This window comes from Lipophrys pholis (assembly GCF_963383615.2).
Source record: "Lipophrys pholis genome assembly, chromosome: 7".
Taxonomy (NCBI): domain Eukaryota; kingdom Metazoa; phylum Chordata; class Actinopteri; order Blenniiformes; family Blenniidae; genus Lipophrys; species Lipophrys pholis.
The window spans coordinates 18,257,913-18,278,002 of NC_137638.1; the positions used below are offsets into that span (position 1 = coordinate 18,257,913).

General features: G+C 42.8%; 5 protein-coding genes across 8 annotated transcripts; 3 read left to right on the top strand and 2 right to left on the bottom strand.

The window, feature by feature from the left end:
• The first annotated feature begins 481 nt into the window (after positions 1-481).
• usp30 (ubiquitin specific peptidase 30) lies at positions 482-6,927 on the top strand. 3 transcript variants are annotated; one of them, XM_080467277.1, is made up of 14 exons: positions 482-630; positions 2,789-2,898; positions 2,985-3,158; positions 3,250-3,353; positions 3,466-3,564; positions 4,009-4,054; positions 4,145-4,239; positions 4,325-4,384; positions 4,467-4,553; positions 4,679-4,759; positions 4,954-5,161; positions 5,259-5,367; positions 5,579-5,729; positions 5,898-6,927. In XM_080467277.1, the coding sequence occupies exons 1-14, from the start codon at positions 563-565 to the stop codon at positions 5,922-5,924; spliced, it is 1,419 nt and encodes a 472-aa protein (XP_080323403.1). In that variant the 5' UTR covers positions 482-562; the 3' UTR covers positions 5,925-6,927. The 3 variants fall into 3 exon arrangements, with proteins under 3 accessions (XP_080323403.1, XP_080323401.1, XP_080323402.1); XM_080467276.1 differs by having other exon boundaries at positions 504-630; positions 4,467-4,568; positions 5,898-6,917; XM_080467275.1 differs by having other exon boundaries at positions 5,579-6,911.
• alkbh2 (alkB homolog 2, alpha-ketoglutarate dependent dioxygenase) lies at positions 6,916-10,237 on the bottom strand. Its single transcript, XM_080467286.1, has 4 exons — positions 9,875-10,237; positions 8,464-8,795; positions 8,182-8,380; positions 6,916-8,107 (listed from the first exon to the last, which is right to left on the bottom strand). The coding sequence occupies exons 2-4, from the start codon at positions 8,735-8,737 to the stop codon at positions 7,798-7,800; spliced, it is 783 nt and encodes a 260-aa protein (XP_080323412.1). The 5' UTR covers positions 8,738-8,795; positions 9,875-10,237; the 3' UTR covers positions 6,916-7,797.
• unga (uracil DNA glycosylase a) lies at positions 9,559-13,310 on the top strand (the record flags this gene model as incomplete). 2 transcript variants are annotated; one of them, XM_080467284.1, is made up of 7 exons in its annotated part: positions 9,559-9,774; positions 10,104-10,304; positions 10,383-10,478; positions 12,277-12,374; positions 12,482-12,570; positions 12,692-12,870; positions 12,958-13,310. In XM_080467284.1, the coding sequence occupies 7 exons, from the start codon at positions 9,676-9,678 to the stop codon at positions 13,096-13,098; spliced, it is 903 nt and encodes a 300-aa protein (XP_080323410.1). In that variant the 3' UTR covers positions 13,099-13,310. The 2 variants fall into 2 exon arrangements, with proteins under 2 accessions (XP_080323410.1, XP_080323409.1); XM_080467283.1 differs by lacking the exon at positions 9,559-9,774 and having other exon boundaries at positions 10,002-10,304.
• A 670-nt stretch (positions 13,311-13,980) lies between these two features.
• Positions 13,981-17,712, top strand: pxmp2 (peroxisomal membrane protein 2). The gene is made up of 5 exons (XM_080467287.1): positions 13,981-14,191; positions 14,516-14,638; positions 15,149-15,311; positions 16,956-17,075; positions 17,157-17,712. The coding sequence occupies exons 1-5, from the start codon at positions 14,082-14,084 to the stop codon at positions 17,223-17,225; spliced, it is 585 nt and encodes a 194-aa protein (XP_080323413.1). The 5' UTR covers positions 13,981-14,081; the 3' UTR covers positions 17,226-17,712.
• Positions 17,562-19,284, bottom strand: isg15 (ISG15 ubiquitin like modifier). Its single transcript, XM_080467290.1, has 2 exons — positions 19,094-19,284; positions 17,562-18,236 (listed from the first exon to the last, which is right to left on the bottom strand). Exon 2 carries the CDS (start codon positions 18,222-18,224, stop codon positions 17,757-17,759), a length of 468 nt encoding a protein of 155 aa, XP_080323416.1. The 5' UTR covers positions 18,225-18,236; positions 19,094-19,284; the 3' UTR covers positions 17,562-17,756.
• Between the last annotated feature and the right edge of the window lie 806 nt (positions 19,285-20,090).

Genomic DNA, 20,090 nt, shown 5'->3' on the forward strand with positions numbered 1-20,090 from the left:
TAAACTTATGAGCTTAGAACTTAGTGTGGTCATTCACATCTTGTCTCTGCGGTCATTTTTGTCTTCAGCCTGCAGTGTCTGTGAGTCTCTTCACTGGTGGAACATCTTTTTCATTTGATCAGTTTAGCATCTCATTATGATATTTGTGACTTTCAGTCAGTCAGGCTGGACAATTAATAATTTTTTGGTCATTTCTAATTTTTGTATGTCAGCCTTTTTTGATCTTGTTCTTCCATATTTGGTATATTTTACTGTCTTGTGTCTCATTTTCATTCTGTCATTTTTTTCCCATCTCTTTTGCGTCTTCCATTAAACCTTGTGATTGTTTTTAATGTCTTTTGTGGACATGTATTCTTTTTCTTGATGAACCCTTGCCCAGGGGCCCTGCACACGTGTCTGCTGTGTCGTCACGTGTACCGCGGGAACGTCACGTGATCCAAACATGTACGCCACAAAGTACGGAGGGAGTCGGTACGGTAACAGTGTGACACAGTAGTACGCGCCTCTGAGGTTCCGACTTCAAACACAGCACGGATGGCGGGGGTTCCCCGGAGAAGTCATCATGTGGTGCAGACTAGAAAGCTCCAATAAGCTCGTTGGCGATTTCCTTGGCACTGGACCCGTAATCAGGTAAAACCTCTCCACCTGTCAGGCGCGAGCTGCCCCGTGCTCCCCGGGGCGAGGAGGTAACGAGGGTCGGGAGGAAACATGCGCAGACACGGCTTTTGGCTTAACGTTACTCGCCGAGACAGACATGTCAGAGACATCACAGATGTCAGAGACACGGTGACACTGCTACAGGTCGTAGTTTTATTTTAATCAGCCGCTCGGATGTCTGTTTGTGGAGGAGAGAGAGTCGTTGGTGGGCAGCCTGGCTCTGCTGAGGGTAAGTTAGCCTGCGGCTAGCTCCATTGCTGTTAGCAGGTTAGGTTACTAGTTTGTTTCATTATAAATAAGGACAAACAGTTTAAGTGAACTAAATCCGGGGCATGGTGGCATGTTCAATCTTTAAACTCTGACTGGCTGATTGTTGTGTGGTATGCTGGCTGGGTGCTGTTTTAGTCACAGATTAACAAGTAGTCCGCAGGTTAGTGGGTCATGGCTTTAATTTGTTTTGTCTGGCGTGTCGTTCTTTCTGTCTTCCATCAGGACGAAGCCAAATGCACTCAGATGTTTAGTTCAATTCAATTGTGGGTTAACATTTATTAGGAACAAAGATTTTTACTGAAATCTACACAGTCCAGAAGCACTGTGTAGAACTGTTAACTTGCCGAAAGTCAGCTACAAGTAAAGATGTTTGTTTAAAACGGTTTACGGATAGACTGATGTTGTATTTAATTGTTGCTGTATTTCTATTCTTACAAGACACTTTAAATTTGTTTGTTTAAAGTGGATTAGATTAGTTCAGCATTTATTTTTTAATCAATCACACACTATAAGAAAATCTGATATTATGAACTGGACTTCACTGTTTATACATTCAATTTAGCTATTTATTTCCAACCTATCCCATAATTGATTAGCACTAACTTCAAATGACCAATAATATAACAAATAGTTCATTTTGCTGTTAATGTATATGAAGGACTTGTTGCAACAAGTATTACATCAAAGATGTGACACATTTAAAGACAACCAGCCTGACAGGAACTCTTTCACTTGTACGGCGACACTTTCAGGAGTCCTTTTGCACAAAAAGCTTGTTGACACATTACATTAAACTCTCAGCTAACATATGTCTGTCAACCTCAGGGGCGGCGTGGCTTGCTTGGTAGAGCGGTCGTATCCCATTGGAAGGTTGCAGGTTCGAATTCCATCTCTGCCTGCCTACATGTCGAAGTGTTCTTGGGCAAGACACTTGACCCCAAACTGCCTGTGTGAATGCAGTGTGAGAGTGAGTGGTTGTTGGTAGTCGGAGGGGCCGATTGCACAGTTTTGGCAGCCTCACTTGTAGCTGTGGCTACATACATAGTTTACCACCATTGAGTATGGAGTGAATGAATAATGCAATGTCTGCGCTTTGAGTTCCCAGAAAAAAAAGCTATATAAAACCCATTCATTATATTATTATTAGATGAAGTCAGCAAGACCCTTACGTGATCGAGAGACATTAAAGATACATGCAAAGCTTAGAAATGAAGATTTCATACAATACTGCATGTTATATACACTCTTCTACAACACTTATACTTGGAAACATCTGGTGACAAAATAATTTGGTCGGACAGAAAATAAATACAATGGATAAGTAAGGTGCACAAGAAAATGCCTGACAGCTGTAATTGTAGTTGGATGGGACTTGGAAAGAGATGGCAATGTCTGAAGGTCTGAGAAGGAGATCAGGAACTGACCTGTGGACATCGATCTCTAACTGCCTGCTCCATCAAAAGAGCATGAAATGATTTGCATTTCTCATGAACCAAAGTGCTTTTTATGATGGATCATAAAGAGGCATGACTAATTTCAAAATACCTGCAAATGTGGCCACAAGGTATCTAAAAAAAAATGTGATGGGAAGCATGTCAAAGGTGTTGGTATTGAAAAAAAAACGTCTGACAGGATCATTTTGCAACCTATTAAGTCAATTAACATTTTAGAAAGGTCGTCTCTGGGGTAAAGATGATCAGAAGTACTAAACTGTGCAGAGGGCCAGGCTGCAGGTCAGTGTTCAATTTTGAATTATTAGAGGTTTCGGATTGAGAACAACTGCAAGGTATCTGCTGTTCTTGGTTTTATCTGTGGAGGCACGCAGTGCTACTGAGCTTCATCAACATGTCGTCTGTTTCAGAAACAAGATGATAAAAAACTGGGGTGTCATTGGTGGAATAGCTGCTGCCTTTGCAGCCGGAGCGTACGTTTTGTGGGGCCCATTCACTGAGAGAAAGAAGAGAAAGAGAGGTAAAGAGCTGTATGCTCCTGTGAGACACTGATCTGAATGTCTGCGCAGAGTGCAGTGATTGTACTGAGCTCTCGTGTCCTCACAGGTATGGTTCCAGGTCTGTTAAACTTGGGCAACACCTGCTTCCTCAACTCCTTGCTTCAGGGTTTGGCAGCATGTCCGTCTTTCATCAAGTGGCTGACGAAGTTTTCAGGTTTGCCTTCAATCCAGTCATGCAAGGACAAGCAGCTGTCCACAACACTGCTTCAGCTCCTCAAAGGTGCCTGCAATAGTCTGTTCTTCATCACATCATGACCTCTACACTTTATCTTGATTTAATTTGTCACACTGAAGCCGTTTGTTTACAACAGCTTTGTCCAGTGAGGATCCTGGAGAGGAAGATGTGCTTGATGCTGGATGTGTCCTGGATGTCCTCAGACTGTACCGATGGCACATCAGCTCCTTTGAAGAGCAGGTTAGTCAATGATTCCAATTCGTTTTGGGGGGTATGTACTCAAAAGAAAATGGTTCTATATATAATGTCTGATATAGTTGCAAGTTTAACAGTTTGGTGTCCTTGGTCTCAGGATGCCCATGAACTTTTCCATGTTCTCACATCTTCTCTGGAGGAAGAGCGAGATCGACAGCCCAAAGTTGCACATTTGTTTGACATGCAGTCCCTGGAGGTAAGACGTCCTTTTCCTACATTCACCTCCTGCACCTGAACCTCTTGCATTGCACACACACACACACACCAGCCAGCCATGACATTATGACCACTCGCAAGTGATATCTTTCAAATTAATGTGTTAAAAGCAGGAAAAAAAGGACACACACAAGTATTTGAGCGAGACTTACAAAGGTCAAATAGAGCTGGATCGATGACTGGGTCAGAGTATCTCAGAAACTGCAATGTTTGTATCGTGTTCTTAGTCTGCAAAGGTCAGAATGTTTCAAAAATTGTCCAAGGAAGGAAAAGTTGTGAACTGTGGACAGGGACTTGATCTGAAAGAAAAGCAGACTTAATGTTAAGCAGGTGGTCATCATGTCATGGCTGTTCGGCATATTCCCTTTGGCTCTGCACGTCTCTTCAGCATTTTGATCTTTCATCCATTTGATTTTCCACCCAGAGTCTCCCTGACCACAATGAGAAAACTATGACCTGCAGAAGTAGGGGTAGGAACTCAAAGATGGCGCATTGATTAATAATAAAACAAAACAACAATGATGGATTTCATTTGTCTTCATTTCTCTCTTTATCGGCAGCCCCTCTTCATCCATTACCAAGCCTGTGGAAGTTTCAGCATCCTTTTCATGGCCGTTTAACAAGCAACATGTCCTGCAAGCGCTGCGAACTCCAGGTGAGTTTTAGTTTTTTAGCCACAAATTATTTTGTGTGATTTGAGTTGTTGAGGTGATTTATCTCTTTGTTGTGCGTTTCTCTAGAGTCCGGTGCGGTATGACTCTTTTGAAAGCCTCTCCCTCTCCATCCCTTTGCCTCAGTGGGTAAGCACATGAGGATCAGCACTACAAGAGCGCCACTGTTGTATGAAGTTGTCATTGTAGGAAAATGTCCGTTTGTTCTCAGGGTCGACTGATTTCTTTAGACCAGTGTCTTCAGCATTTCATCTCGTCAGAAACCATCAAAGAAGTGGAGTGTGAAAACTGCACCAAGGTACATCGACATCAGGTGTTTCATTTGTGGCACTCCTTTCAAACACTTCACCGAAAAGCAAAGATCAGAGGAAAAACTGTTAAAAATGTTTGTCTTGTATTTTTCATCTGCTTTGGGTTTTCCAGCTTCAGCAAGGTACCACACCAAATGGACAAATTCTTGAGAGCCAGAGAACCACATTTGTTAAGCAACTAAAACTGGGGAAGGTAATTGTTTTCATCTTGTTGCTGTAGATTAAGATTTTAAAAAAAAAAAGGAGAAAAAAAGGATAAATTGTCTGTTTGGAGGTTCCAGTGCAGTTATAATCACTTTGACAACAAATGGTAGAGGAGTGAAGATTTCCCTTTAATATCCAAGTGGGGCCTGCTTCTTATTTTTGCATTTTGTTCTTCCCTTGCAGCTCCCTCAGTGCCTCTGCATCCATTTACAAAGACTGACGTGGTCCAGTGAAGGAACCCCCATCAAACGGCAGGAACATGTGCAGTTTTCAGAGTATCTGTCGATGGACCGCTACAAACACAATCTCTCCACCCAGCGGGGGCCTCCGGTCCGATGTGCCTCCAACAGCATCAGGGCTGAAAACTTGGGCGACTCCATGGAAAAGCTAAGTCCGTAACATTTGTTCCATCTCCGACATCGGTCATCTTTATGCTCACTTTTTGTGTTTGGCGTGCATTGTAAGGTGGTTATATTTTCTCCTCCCAGATGCAACGCATCATAACAACAACAAACCTTTTTCCAACGGAACTTGTTCCTCTGTGCTTCTTCACTCTCCTGGTGTGAACCACCAGCTCAGCCTCTCCTGCGACTACAGGTAAACTCGTCACAGGCAGGTTGTAAAGGTGAACACTTCACAAGGCAAATTGTTTCTCATTAAAGATTATATACATAACAAAAGAGAAGACGTGATATTAGAAAGGCTTGTGTTGCTGTAACCTGTATGTTGATGTTCAGCCGGAGGCTCCAGGGTGACTGTAGTGCTGTTCACAGTGATGGTGCTTTCATGTTGGTGTCTGTTCTTGCAGTTCCGCCGAGTACCTTTTCCAGCTCACAGCTGTGCTGGTTCACCACGGCGACATGCACTCAGGACATTTCGTCACGTACCGCCGCAGCCCCGCCTCCCCTCGCCGCTCGTCGACGTTCTGCTCGCAGTGGCTCTGGGTGTCGGACGACTCCGTACGTAAAGCCAGTCTGCACGAGGTGCTGTCTTCCAACGCATACATGCTCTTCTACGAGCGAGTTCGAAGGCTCAACTTTGCCCTGCACTCAGAGGAGTAAGCGGAAGCTCACAACGTCGAAGTGTAACTGACTTCTGCCTTTCCGGTGACACTCTGTCCGTGACAGAACAGACGGGAGGCATTTCAACCATGAGGCCAGGGAGGAAAGCCATCCAGGAAGTAGGAATACTCATGGATCATGGCAACATGTTGGGAGGTCGGCGTGATGTTGCAAACCCTGTCAAGCTGCTCTGATCAGAGGAGGAGGCACCCCATCCCAAAGATAAAACACCCACAGAATTTATCATTGACCTGTAAGCTACTTCATGTAACAACCTCTGTCATGTAACATTTTGGCTTTTAGATGATAGAGCAACAGGAACATGTGACAGTACAAAGTGGACCAAGGGGAAAACCCTGCAGTACACGGTTCAAATCGAAAGCTTCTGTCATTGTTGTCGAAGCTGTGGCTGTAGCAAGTATCGACTCAGTTCTGTGGGATTTTTATGATGCTTCAGTATCTTTTGGTACATTTCAAATGTATTTTAAATTGCTCCTCCGACCACGTCCGTTCCCTGTACATTACAGACACAAGAGTAGCTGTGTAGGACGCTCAGATGTTATTTAAGAATTGTTACATATGAAAAATCTAAAGAGTTGTATTTTTCTGGACCTGTTTAAACGGAGTTGCCTATTCATTCCTGGCAGTGTTGGGAAAACCATGTATTGGGAATAATCTTTCACAGTTGAGCTTGTGAATTGGATAGTTTGCTTTTTCCAGTTCACTTTAGACCGTCATGATTTTGCAGAGCTAGTTGTGATTCAAGTGCCATGTTATCTTTTATGATTGACATTTTTAATGAAACCACGAGTGCTACCATCCAACAACCACCCCTCCTCTGGAAATACGGAGAGATGGGTATAAAACAGATCGCCTGTAATCTGTCTTTTATTAAACCTTGAATGTGACTGCAAGTTATTTGATCCCATGTAACTGATGACTGATATTTTCCTACCGAATTGTCAAAGTGAGAAGCGATCAGGTGCCGAGCCTGTTCATGGTTTGTTTGCACTAATGTATATTCATGTGAGATTGTTTGTATTTGTGTAATTTGTGATTGTTTTCAGATAATAAAGAATAAACTGTACAGTAGTTTAATTTATTGACCCAATCATATTTTTTCTAAATTTAAAGACTTTTGTCCGGCCACACGGTGGGGTAGTGGCTAGTCCTCTCGCCTCACAGTGAGAGGTTCATGGGTTCAAGAAGATGGATGATTATCTTGCATTTCTCAAAAATTGTTTTACACCTTTTAGTTTTAACAGCAGGTAAGGGGAGGAATCAAATTATATAGGATGATCAGCCTCACACCCTCTAAATACTACATTTATTTCACTTAAACAGGAATCTGACATTTGAGTGTCTTAAAAAGTACAACCGGCTGTTTGTCTGATGTCCAGTGTTGTGTAGACGCTGCACAAACTGAGCACTGTATAATAATAAATGAGCTTTAGTTGAAATTAATTCAGATTTTCTCAATGTGTTGATTTTTCTCTCCCATCTTTTCATTGCTTCATCGTTACAGTTGCAGGCTGAATATGAGCAAACGCAGGACACTGGCCAGTGCATCACAGGGCAAATACAAAAACATAATCTCACACAGTTTTTTGTAAGTGTTCAGTTTAAGTCAACGTTTCCGTAATGTATAACTTCATTCAGTCTGTGGTTCCTGTGTTCAAACATTTTCTGGTGACTTGCAATTACCATTATCACAAAACACAACTTCCAAATCAGCGAGCATATTTTCAAATGAAGAGTTTATAATAATGCGATGTGACACCCACTGTATACTGGAAAACCATACGTTTCAGTGTCACGGATTTATAATACATCAAGAAGCTCATTTTAAATGAGTGACATGCAGAAAGGTTCTTGACCATCCTAAACTGGGGTCCACTGACCATGACTTCTGGGCATCAGTACTAATGGAGCAGTCTGTGAGTTAAACCTGGCCGTGGCCCTGCTGTCACTTCTCGCAGCCCAGTTGGATGCGTCTGAAGGTGAGGTTGATGCGGGGCAGGAGGACCTTCTTGCGAACAGGAAGGCTATGGTACCAGAAGGTGTTGGTTGGGGGGTTCATGAGGAGAAGGCTGCCGTGAGCCAGCTCCAGCTTCACTGGGTCGATCCGGCGGCGGCTCTGTTTTCCTCGAGCATCTCTGTGTCTGAAGACGAAGTCTCTTGCTGCTCCCAAAGAGACGGAGGCGATCGGTGAGAGAGGGTCGAGCTCCCTCTCGTCATCACGATGCTCGCCCATGTGATCTTGTCCATCTTTATACCTGGGGCAAAGACAAACGGTTCTAGCTGTGAAACTTCCCCTAAGCTGTGCGCCTCCTCGCAGGCTGGTTCTCACCTGTTGACCAAGACGAAGTTGAACGACCGTCCTGTTGTTTTTGTGACTGCATTTCGAAGGTATTCCAAGGTTGGAGTCCATGGGCAGGCTAAACGCGCCACTCCAGAATAAGTATAAGTTAAACCTGCATCTCCGTAAGTCGCCTGCTTCCTTGGTATGTTGTGCAATTTTCCGAAGACGTGCACCTTTGACTCTTCTCCTGTAAGAAACAAAAACAAATAATTGTTTGATTACATTGCAACGTCTCATTGGAACTTTACAGAAAAAGCATTAATGTTGTACCTGATGCATAAACAACTTCCTCCTCCAACTTTTTGAAGAGCTGGTCTGCTTCTTCCTTCGAGAAGAGCAATGCATAATCACAGTCCAGTCCCTCTGCCTCTATTTTTTCCCAGGGAACAGGATTGGAGAACTCTCCAGAAGCTGCAGCCTCATCTTCCTCTTCCAATTCTCCACTCGTATCTCTCTCTGGTTTAATCATCTTACAGGGACATCTTGTTGGTGCATCATTGACGCAGGAGTGCTTATTTTGTCCTTGAATCACAAACCTTTCCATCGCCGGTATGCTGCTGTCTGCGGCACTCACAGGAGTTTAAGCTTAGGGTATTATAAAGCTGTAGGAGAGAAGACATAATCAAACTCTTCCATCATCTACACTGGTTTATTGAACATCCTTCTGCAATTCAACACATGTATGTAAAGCGAACTCAAAATTGTTTGCATGCAAGAGTGACTGTATGTCTAAGTGTCCATGGTCTGATTGCTGATGGAATAGACTCAAGCCCTTGGGATCCTAACTTAATGGTGGAAGGACTCTATAAATATAAATCAGAAAAGTGACCAACACTGTTTCTAATAAGCAGCTGTGGCACACACTCGGAGGGACTTCGTCTAAGGTTATTAGCTAGATGACAGGAAAATAAATAATATTTTTGAACTATTGCTGAGGGATAGTGGTTAATACTCTCCCCCCACCAGTTAAAGTCTAGACATGAAGGTTGCATGTTCTCCTTTTGTGTGGGTTTCCTTCCACAGTCCAACAACTTGGATAAGTGTGATGTCATTGGTTTGCATTGATCGCCCATGTATTACTCTCTTTTACCTAATTACTTCGATTTAGAGGTACACCTTAGAGATCAGCATATAAATGGCAAAAAAGCAACAACTATAGAGCACCTGTTTAAATATGTTAGAGACAAATGAACGTTAGGTGGATACAGACATATTATTCAAATTACGTTAAGTGAAAGCGGGGAATTGGAATCCTGGAAGCATAATCCTGAGTCAGCGGCTTCCCGATGCAGTATAACAGCTGACAGACGTTGGTCTTGGACACTGCCCTGCTCATTTAAATATCTGCTGACGTCATGGGGTTTCAGCGCCAATTGATTTAAGGCGAGTCGGAGAGTCCCCTCCAAGTCTGCTCCGATTTCGACACATTCAACTACTCCGTCTAGTGTAACGCAGTCCACCGGCAGGCTGTCTTTTGGCAGGATGATCGGACAGAAAACCATCAGCTCGTTTTTTTCTCCAGTCTCTAAAAAAAGGCGTTCGAATGAGTTAAATGACAACAAGGAGGATGTTAACGACACGGTGAGTAGCTGCGCTCCCTCAAACACGTTTGGCATTCGATGTTAGACACACGTGTCGTGCGTAATGCTGAAGAAGCGACGTTATTTTAGGAGATACTTACCTTTTTTTTTTTAATTCGTGTGTGTCGCACGCTGAGGGAATTTCCCGCGAAGTTTCCATCGTTATCCGAGCTGCGTTCACGGTCCCTCCGCGTTCTTGTTTGCTAACTCACGCAGTGCGCAGCCAGAATGTTTCCACGGCCTCTCCAACAGTTCCTACGGCCACTTTCACCTCGAGTGGCACGTTTTTCAGCCGCCCTTTGTTTTGCACAATATACCAAAATATTACAGAAGAAGCAGAAGTCCTGTGAGGGGGATCCGGAGCCCTGTAGCCCGTCGAAGACGCCCCTGTCCCCGGAGCAGCTGGACCGGATCGCCCGCAACAAGAGAGCGGCGCTGGAGAAACTCTCCTCGGCTCAGACTCCGCCCGGCTTTGCAGAGACCTGGAGAGCCTCCCTGTCGGCTGAGTTTGGAAGAGGCTATTTTAAACAAGTGAGAGGACGAGGTGCGCCTGTTTGATCGCTGGTGTTTTTGAGCCGTGTTTGATAACTCTGCCTCTCTCCGCCACAGCTGATGACTTTAGTCAGTGAGGAGCGGAGACGCCACACCGTGTACCCGCCTGCAGACCAGGTCTTCACCTGGACACAGATGTGTGACATCCGAGATGTAAGTTTCAAGCCCAGCTGAGCGTCAGAGAGAAGCTCAGTAACACATGACAAACAGTGTTCACAGAGAGCAAAGCACACGAAGCAATGTCAAGTCCAGGTAAAGATTAACAACAAGGACACAGATGATATGTGATGCAGTGAATAAAGTGACAATCTGTCTGTCTATCTTTCAACAACGTTTTAAATGGTCATTCAATGCATTGCCTTTGCCAGATCTAATCCTTTTCAGTCACCGCTGCATAGTAATACATTGCATATTGTAATAATTTACTTAATATCTGTTGTTCTCAAAGGGTTTGAGGATAAGCTCTTGAACCACATTGAGACCCATCCAGAGCTGCCATGCTTCACACTTTCGATAACATAATCACATTGTGTATTGTAATATCCCCCTATAAGATATCATTGTTGGCACCTGTTGATGAAATGCAGACCTTTGAATTAAAACCGTTCTTTGTATGGATTAGATGCTTCGAATTTGAAGCATGTGCAAAAAAATTTATATTTATATCATTGCCTCTTCTAAGGAAATTATGACATCACAAGCCTCATCTTGTCTGGACTTGTCTGGTAACAAGATACAGTGTTTCCTCCAGGAAAGTTTTTCAGCAGCCCTGAAGGGGGCAGACCTCTACTGTTGCTATCATCTTCTCTTCTCTTAATCTCTTGTTCATTCTCCTCTCCTCTCCTCTCCAGGCCAAATAAACTCTTCTTATGTATTGTGATTTTGACACTAGCAGGAAATAAATGAATATTTACTGTTGTATTTAAGGCTGCTGCTGGTGGATGTAACTTGAAATGTAATGAGCTGAACCTTTTTCATCCCGTCTGTAGAATTTTGTGCACTGGTTCAGTTTTCCTTCACCTCACAGGAGAAGAGCATTATGGTACAAAATGAGGACTTTTTATGAGATGTTGGATATTATCCAGTTTCTATATCAATTTCTTTCCCGTCCATTGTTGGCAGTGGAAACTGTTAAATAATGGTTGAATTCCTGCCCTCTGCATGTGCCGGGAATTGTTTTGCACATGTACGATGTCCACTCTCTTTGTTGGTCACTTATTTGGCCAAAATGCAGGATCACTCTGGTCAGTCGGCCCGCCACTCCGAAATGAATGTAGAGGAAACACTGAGATATCCGAAAAACTAAGGAATGGGGCTTCATGAAAATTGGCTTTTTGATCGGAGGAAGAATTCATTTAATTTCGGTGGTGATCCAATCCGGGATCGTAGGTCACCTGTGTCCATGTGTATCCTTCAGAAATCTCTGCTCATGTTTGAAATTGTGAAATTACTGATTTTGCACCAAAGCATATTTTGTCACTTAATATTACTTACATTTTACTCACTATGAATTGTGTTACAAAAATGTACTTTCACAAAATTGCTAAAGGTTTTCGCCTTTGAAAATTTCAGTCATAGTGGGAAAATCATTCTGCCAGTTTAAAAGTGTATATTATTAGGTAATGGAACAAGACACTTTTAGAATGGATTACGCAGGGATTTGTGAGGAGCTCACCATCACAAATAAGTGTGGGGCAAACACTTCTGTGAAGGCGAATCGCATGTTTGTTTGCCATGAAAATGACTTTCAGTGGCGAACTGTTATCAGATATATTTACCCAGCGAATAGAGGCAACCTGTCTTCAAATCTACATTTAGAAAATATTCAAGCTCTAATGTGTTTTAAACTCGGTGGAAGATAAAAATGCAAAATGACCAAAAGTCATGCAAGTTTACGTTTAATACTCACTCTACCTTCATTTAAAAAAAAAAAAAGTGACTCTACTTTCAGGTCAAAGTGGTGATTCTGGGCCAGGATCCGTATCACGGTCCGAACCAGGCCCATGGATTGTGCTTCAGTGTTAAAAGACCTGTACCTCCTCCACCCAGGTTTGGAATCTCGATGTTTTCTCTATTCGTCTCTCTTTAGTGACTGATTGCTATCATATCAGCTCTCTAGTTTCTGATTTCCACTACTATCTTACCTTTGCTCCCAGCTTGGAGAACATGTTCAAAGAACTGGCCTCGGACATTGAAGGCTTTAAGCACCCCGGACATGGTGACCTGACTGGATGGGCCAAACAAGGTACTCTGTGGGCAGGAAGAAATGGCCGCGTGTTGAATGTTGACGCAGTTACACAACAAAAGACGATCCAGTTTACTGACAGTAACAGACAGTTGCCTGCTGCTGTAACCCCGCTCAACAGGCGTGCTGTTGCTCAATGCTGTGTTGACCGTCCGGGCGCACCAGGCCAACTCCCACAAAGACCGAGGCTGGGAGACTTTCACCGACGCTGTGGTGCAGTGGCTCAGCAAAAACCAGGAGGGACTTGTCTTCATGCTGTGGGGATCGTATGCTCAAAAAAAAGGCGCTGCTATAAACCGGGTGCGTCTTATGCGTTTGTTTATATTGCAAACACTTTCTTACAGGCATTCTCATTATGTTGTCTGATTGCATTTTGTCCGTTTACAGAAACGCCACCACGTCCTGCAGGCGGTGCATCCTTCTCCTCTGTCTGCTCATCGGGGCTTTTTCGGCTGCAGGCACTTCTCGAAGGCCAACGAGCTCCTCCAGGAATCTGGAAAATCTCCCGTAGACTGGAAGACACTTTAAATTGTCATGCGTGTTAACGTTTTCTAGCATGTGACTACAGACGTCAACCCATCCATAAGCTATGTTGTAGCAATCATATGTTCCACTTTCTTCTGACTGAAAGAGTTCTTGTTTGCAGTTTGTTCTCGTCAGCCTTTCTTCCTCAAACTCTTTGTTGTAAATGTAGTTGTGTACACTTTTATGGCACATTAAAGTTTCTTTTTATGCTTTTTTTTTTTATTTTTTTACTGAAATGTTGAGTCCTTAAAAATAGTTCCACACACTTTTAGCAGCTTTTCAATGTGCTGAGGGCTTAATATGGCTTCTATGATAATAGAATAACACTGATAATAATTCTGCTGAATTTCAGCTTTAAAAGTCTGCATCTTTCCTTAAATTCTAGTTTAAGTATCAACTTGAACTGCAGAGTGAAATCATGAGGCACAAGACAACAGTATTCAGGGTAAATTGTACTTAATTATAATGCTCTCACCACTTTCTTTACAAACGTGGCGACACCTACAGAACTAAATTAATCGAAACACAGTTATGTATGCACCGTATGCTTAAGAAACCACTCTAAGGTCTGTGACAAAACTGTTTAATACAGTTTTACAAATTGAAATGGTCTCTTAAACTATTAGACTTTTATAAAAGGCAACTGCACCCAATAAAGAATCTCCAACCATCCATCTAATATGCAGGGTTGAGGGGTGCAAAAGCAGAATACACTCTCCACAGGTCCCCAGTCCATCACAGGGCAAACACTTTTTGTTTTTAATCAGCTTTTCTGTTCTTTTATATAATCGTTAAATATATATATTCCTTCGTTATCAATATTTAAACGGGATATTAAAATCCGGCTGTGACGTCGCTCCGAGGGCGTGGCGCCGTAGTTTTTACGCGATGACGTCACCAGGAAGCGTCACGGGAGGGCTCTTCTTAACGCCCTGACACTGGAGCTGTGGCGGTGATGTCTGTGCAGTGAAAGAAGAAGTGACACCATGCCTGCAGCCAGCGTGCCTGTCCGGGACGCCTCCGTCCATTACCGCCTGCTCCAGCAGTATCTGCACCTCCTGAAGAAATACCCCATCCTCACCAAGTCTGTCACCAGGTCTGTTCCTCTCTGAGCGCTCACTGTCTACTGCCAAGCAGCTCCGAGGCTAAACTGTAAACACTCTATCGTTAAGGTTCATAAGTTGTGAAGCCAGTGCTCCGTCCAGTGGTTTGCCTCTGTGACAATCTGTGTTGATAGATGCATTTTAGTGTTTTTGTCCCACTTCGTTTGCACCGACCACCGACTGGCCTGACGTCACAGCACTCTGATTTCAGCCAATCAGCCTCTGCCTGGGAAAGCCTCCCCTGACAAGTTCATGGCACTGATCTTTAATGTGGACCCTGTTGCATGTTGCTGAAAGTTTGTGTGTGTTATTTTCAGCGGCATCCTCACTGCGTTAGGAAATCTTCTGTCTCAGGTTTTAGAGGCAAGAAAAAAGGTCAGAAATGGATCAGCAGTCAGTGAGATCGATGCAGCCGGAGCCACACGCTATGCCATTTATGGGTGAGTACACAAGAAGAAAGAAATAACGCTTTATTGATCGCCTTGGGGGAAATTCCTCCCATCCTACTGATAGTTTATCTTAACCATACATACGAGAAGGACTGGACTGTCACAATGCAGTGGCCACCCGGGGAGCTGCTGAGGGTCAGGGATCTTACTCAATAAAGCCACGGCGGTGAACAGCCGCTTGTCGAGCCTCCAATTCACAATGAGGGTTAGCAGTTATACATTTTGTATTCTGGCACGTTTCCGTCAGAACCAGCAATAACTTCACCAACAGTCCATGCATCAATAAGCCTTATCCAACCATGACACAATCATCATTTCACCCCTTTTCCCTTCCTTCAATGACTTTGAACGATCCTGATGACATGTTCTGTCTTTTCATCACAGATTGACCCCTGTCTCAAAGTAATACTACTCACTCCAATCTTTTCCTTGCCCATTTTCCTACTATCTACTTCCTAGTTCTTTGTAAATTTCACAGTGTAAACCTCTTTCCCACCACAGGCTGTTCATAACCGGACCCGTCAGCCATTTCTTCTATCAGCTGATGGAGGTGTGGATGCCCACCACAGACCCCTACTGTATAATTAAACGTCTCCTCCTGGATCGGCTCTTTTTTGCTCCTGGCTTTTTGCTGCTCTTCTACTTTGTTATGAACATCCTGGAGGTGGGTCCTCTCAGAAACACACCGTCATACTGAAGGAGAACGTCTGTGATTTACTCTTACATTTCCACAGTTGGTTTTAGGAGACGGGTTAAAACAATACAAGAAAGTCTTTGATTACATAATTTTCGATATGATAGTCATGACATCAAGCAGCACAACTATGAAAGGATACATTCAGAAATACATTTAGAAATTTTTTTTTTTTTTTATTTTCTACATTTTCTTTTTCCTATTTGCTCCATTGATGATCATTTTGTGCGGCACAGGTAGTAACTCAACTGTATTTATTATCGCAAGTGTTTCCATACATTTGAATAGAAAATCAGTTTTACATGAAAATGTCACAAGAACTAAGATGTCTCATTACACTCATTTACTTAATCTGAAAAAGGCATGTTTGCTCCCCAGAAAAAGACTCATTGTAATTAAAATTGACTTTAGTTAACATATATTTAAAGGCTTTAAAATGAGTAGTTACATTTACACGCACGCACGCACGCACACACACACGCACACACACACACACACACACACACACACACACACACACACAGACAGACAAGCTTCTTTAACAACTTTAGTAGACATTTGGATTTCACTTTCTTGCTTAAGGACACTTTGACAGGAAGAGATGGGCTATTAAACTGCCAAACTGCCAGAACAGACGATTGTCCATTTTATCACCATTTTCAGTTCTGCTACCGTCCTCAAGGTAGAACAAGAACTCCTGGTTTACCTTAATTCCTTTTCTCGATAGCACAGCATAGACTGACTGGGCCCAGTGGGGAGACTGGCTGTACCTTGATAGAATATTTATAAACCCATGCTGAGTCCAACATATAATAACTGGAAAATTATATTTGACTTGTCATGCAGTCTGTGAAATGGAGAAAATGATAATCACAGCATACTATTGGTTGATTATTGAGTATTTACTTAACTGTGAAAACATTTCTGTTTACCTTTTATGCTTGATACAGAAAAGCAGGGAACTGTGGCTCAGGTGGTAGTGTAGCTTGCCCCAATGCCCAGCTCCACCAGGACCAGTCAGAGTGTATTTATGCAAGTTGTTCACCATGAAATGTCTTGTGATGCTGTGCGAGCAGCGTGGAAGCTTTTGCAATTGGTGGGTATGAACGAGTGAGTGAAAATGCACTATTGGGTACATTTACAATGTAAAAATTAGATTGTGTGGGTATGTTTGATGAATTGTAACATTTTTGAAGATATTTATACAAGTAAATATATACACAGTTCACATATTATGTAACCGTATTCATATAGCCGTCGTGTATATGAACCCATGCATGCACACAAACTGTAATCGGGTCTAAAAGGAAGTAGAAAACTTTATCTGATCCTCTTCTTCTTTATCCCATTCACTATTTAATATGCTCCCAAATCTGTTTGTGTGACTGCCTACAACATTTATTCAGCAGTCCCATATTCAAACCAAACCACATTTTAGTTGGCAGCAGTCTAGTAATCAGTGGATTAGTGTGATCCTGACGTCCTGCCTCATGGATTCCTCTGATGACTCTTTTCTTAAGCGTTCATAGCGTGTGAAATCTTGTAGGTGTTGCCCCACACTGCACTTATATCGGGATATTACGAGATAAAACATGTCTTTTTCACTTTCCTCAGGCTAAAGGATGGGAAGACTTTGAAAAAAAGATGCGAACCAGCTACTGGACCGCTCTGAAGATGAACTGGAAAGTCTGGACCCCGTTCCAGTTCATAAATATCAACTTTGTGCCTGTTCAGGTTTGTAATTCTCTGGGCATCTTGATGACTCACATGGTGAAATCCTTTGTAATGGTTTTATTTTCCTGTTTTTGCTTTCAGTTCAGAGTACTGTTTGCCAACATGGTGGCCTTATTTTGGTACGCCTACCTGGCATCAGTGAGGAAATGAGGCTAAGGGAGGGTTCAACGCTGGAAACAAACGTGGAGGAAACTGCTTTGCTGTGTTTCTGGCTGCCAGAAAACTGGGATAACACAACCTGGATGTTAACGCTACACCTCTGAGTCTGTTTCTAATATGGACATTTAACACTGGATTATTGGCAACAAAAGGAAAAAAATTAAGAATCTTCGTGCTAAAATCCAAATTCTTGAATTACATTAATAGCGTCATGTCTTATTTATAGAATAATGTCTATTTTACATATTCGATGATGAAGCTATTTTTATTTCTACTGGTTATGATCTTTAACAGACGTGTGTGATGACAGGAAAAGCCATGGTATTTCAAACAGTAGTTTATTACAACAGTTGACAGCATGATTTTTGTACGCATTAATGTTTACCAACATTTTTTTTTAATACTAAACGAAGAGGAATGTTTTCTTTGTTCTGAATAAAACTGCCAATAAATACATTAAATGGATTGTAATCAAACTAAATAATTTACACTTTTGGAATGAATCATGTTGAAGAGTCCTCCTCAGCCCCCTCTCAGGCGGAAGGTGAGGAAGATGGTGCTGTGCTCCTGGACGTTGTAGTCCGCCAGGCGCCCGTCATTCATCTCCTTCCCCTCGTGGATCAGCCTCTGCTGGTTCGCTTGGACCCCCTCCCTGGCCTGCACCTTGGCCTTGAAGTCGCTCACGGTCTCCATGGGTTGGATATCGTAGGTGGTGGTGATCCCCTTTTCGTTTTTGAGGAACACCTGGATGGTGGTGGGCTCGATGACCAGGAGGGACAGCTGGGAGCCAGACTGCAGGCCGCAGTCACACAGCCGCTTGCTGTAGTCACTGAGGGCCGTCCTGTGGCCGTTTTCAAAGACCAGCCTCTGGTTCTGAGGGGGGATTCTCAGGGTTTGACAGATGACTTGTTTCAGGGAGCCCACCGTGTCCCCAGGCTGGACCGTCAGGGTGCGCGTCGTCCCGTTCAACATTTTAATGATCAGATCCATGATCCAAGAAATCTGCAAGAAATATTAAAGGTCATTAGAATAAATCTCTTCTAATTTACCCGTTTGAATGGAGAAGGTTTTCTGAAAAGCTGCAGGTCAGGTTCAACTTTTCTCCATTATAGTTATTTTTTAAATGCACACAAATTGATTTATAAATGTTTATTTATTAATGACTGGAAAACTAAAAGCTTAAAAAAAAAAAGCTGTTTATTTTGACACACAATCCAAAAAATGGTTTGAAAGATGGATTGATGTGTTGGGTGAAAATATACCTGAGGTTTGCTTTAGTTTTCCGATAACCCAGGCTATCTGTCAGCCCCGCTTGTCATTTCAAGAAAACCAGCCCCAAAACCCCCCCGAACTATTTAAGCATCTGCTTGTATTTGCATACCAGTGTGTTCATCGAAGTGTAATCTTAATAAGTGCTCTCTATTCACAAGTGCAATATACTCTTTTTAATCATTTTTGGCCTCTCTCAATAAAAAAAAGGGAAGATTGTTGTAATGCGGATTATAAATTTAATGTTTTTAAGTTCACACTCCGAACAAGAGCAATCAGAGATGTCTGACGTCCGCCACATTGTGTCCGGATTACCTCCAACTTTTAATGGAATCTTCTATTTCCTAATATCTACCTGTGGTTAGCGTATTCGACAAGGCCAGTGCAGTAGTTTTGAGGTAATATTGCTAACAGACATAAAGACAGACATACACAAATATACACCGATGGTTTTTATTACGTAGTTGTCGGACGTAATAATGACTGAAATTGAATTATTATTTTTTTTCCCGCCACCTAAGAAAAGTGCCGCCAGTGCCAAGAGAAAAAAAGTTTGATTATAGTGAACAAGTTTGCTGGAACAAGCTTACCTTTTGATGACTTTTCTGAAGAGAAGTGAGAAAGTTCTAGAAGCTTCTGGAGAGTCTCTGAGGAAAGATGCAGTGAGAAGTGGGTGTGTTGTCCTGCCGGGGGATTGTGAGCGCTTCTTGTTTATATACTCTCTGTCTCAGCTGGAACGGACCCTCCCATTCATCTAAGATTCGTTTTCCCTTCTCGGGCTGAGGAACTTTCAGTTTCCATTCTCAGAACGAAGACATCGATACTGCTGTGTCACCATCCAACAGGGAATCCAAACAAAACGATCTCTTCACTATTCTTCACTTTTTACACCTCCAAATTGTTTTACATTTGTTTTTATTTGCTATCTTAATTGCTTGTTTCATTGGAAGGGCGTATTTTTCTAATAAGGGGGTTCACTTTTTGTTTTTTATTTGGTTTTATATACCTTATTGAAAATCGAAACTGATCTGTCCAGGGCAGTTACGTCATCACGCCATAACGTCAAGTGAGCTGTTTAATGGTGGTGGCGGTGGCGGTGTCCGGGCCCGATGGCCTCGGACCCCGGGGTCTCGCCACGGGTCCCCCCACAGCAGTTCCGGTCCCACCCAGTGGACAAACCACGCACACACACACACACACACACACACACACACACACACACACACACACACACACACACACACACACACACACACACACTTCCACTCCTCACAAAAGGTGCTTCTGAAGTTGCTTGTTCTCTATCATCATTTGCTCAAACTTTGGAGGTCATGTTCCTCTTTTGTTGTCGCCTCTTTGTTAATTCATGTTCCTGCTTCACGTTGCTGTCTAGATAGAGCTGCTCAGGCTGGTTAATCTAAGAAATCATTTTACTGTCTAGATAGAGCAGCTCAGGCTGGTTTAATCCAAAAACAGTTGGAAAATATTTGGATCAGTGTGATAACTGCAAATAATATATGTAGCACAACAAGGATATTGTATGTTATCCCCCTACCCCCTCCCCCCTCCCCCCTCCTCCCTCATCCT

Coding starts and splice junctions, on each gene's coding strand:
- usp30 (XM_080467275.1), top strand. CDS start 563: ATGTGGTGCAGACTAGAAAGCTCCAATAAGCTCGTTGGCGATTTCCTT. Junction 3,159..3,249: donor ACTGCTTCAGCTCCTCAAAG/GTGCCTGCAATA, acceptor TGTTTACAACAG/CTTTGTCCAGTGAGGATCCT. Junction 3,354..3,465: donor TCAGCTCCTTTGAAGAGCAG/GTTAGTCAATGA, acceptor CCTTGGTCTCAG/GATGCCCATGAACTTTTCCA.
- alkbh2 (XM_080467286.1), bottom strand. CDS start 8,737: ATGGAAAGGTTTGTGATTCAAGGACAAAATAAGCACTCCTGCGTCAAT. Junction 8,381..8,463: donor GGAAGTTGTTTATGCATCAG/GTACAACATTAA, acceptor TGTTTCTTACAG/GAGAAGAGTCAAAGGTGCAC. Junction 8,108..8,181: donor AACTTCGTCTTGGTCAACAG/GTGAGAACCAGC, acceptor TCTTTGCCCCAG/GTATAAAGATGGACAAGATC.
- pxmp2 (XM_080467287.1), top strand. CDS start 14,082: ATGCCTGCAGCCAGCGTGCCTGTCCGGGACGCCTCCGTCCATTACCGC. Junction 14,639..15,148: donor ACACGCTATGCCATTTATGG/GTGAGTACACAA, acceptor TTCCCACCACAG/GCTGTTCATAACCGGACCCG. Junction 17,076..17,156: donor TCAACTTTGTGCCTGTTCAG/GTTTGTAATTCT, acceptor TTTTGCTTTCAG/TTCAGAGTACTGTTTGCCAA.
- isg15 (XM_080467290.1), bottom strand. CDS start 18,224: ATGGATCTGATCATTAAAATGTTGAACGGGACGACGCGCACCCTGACG.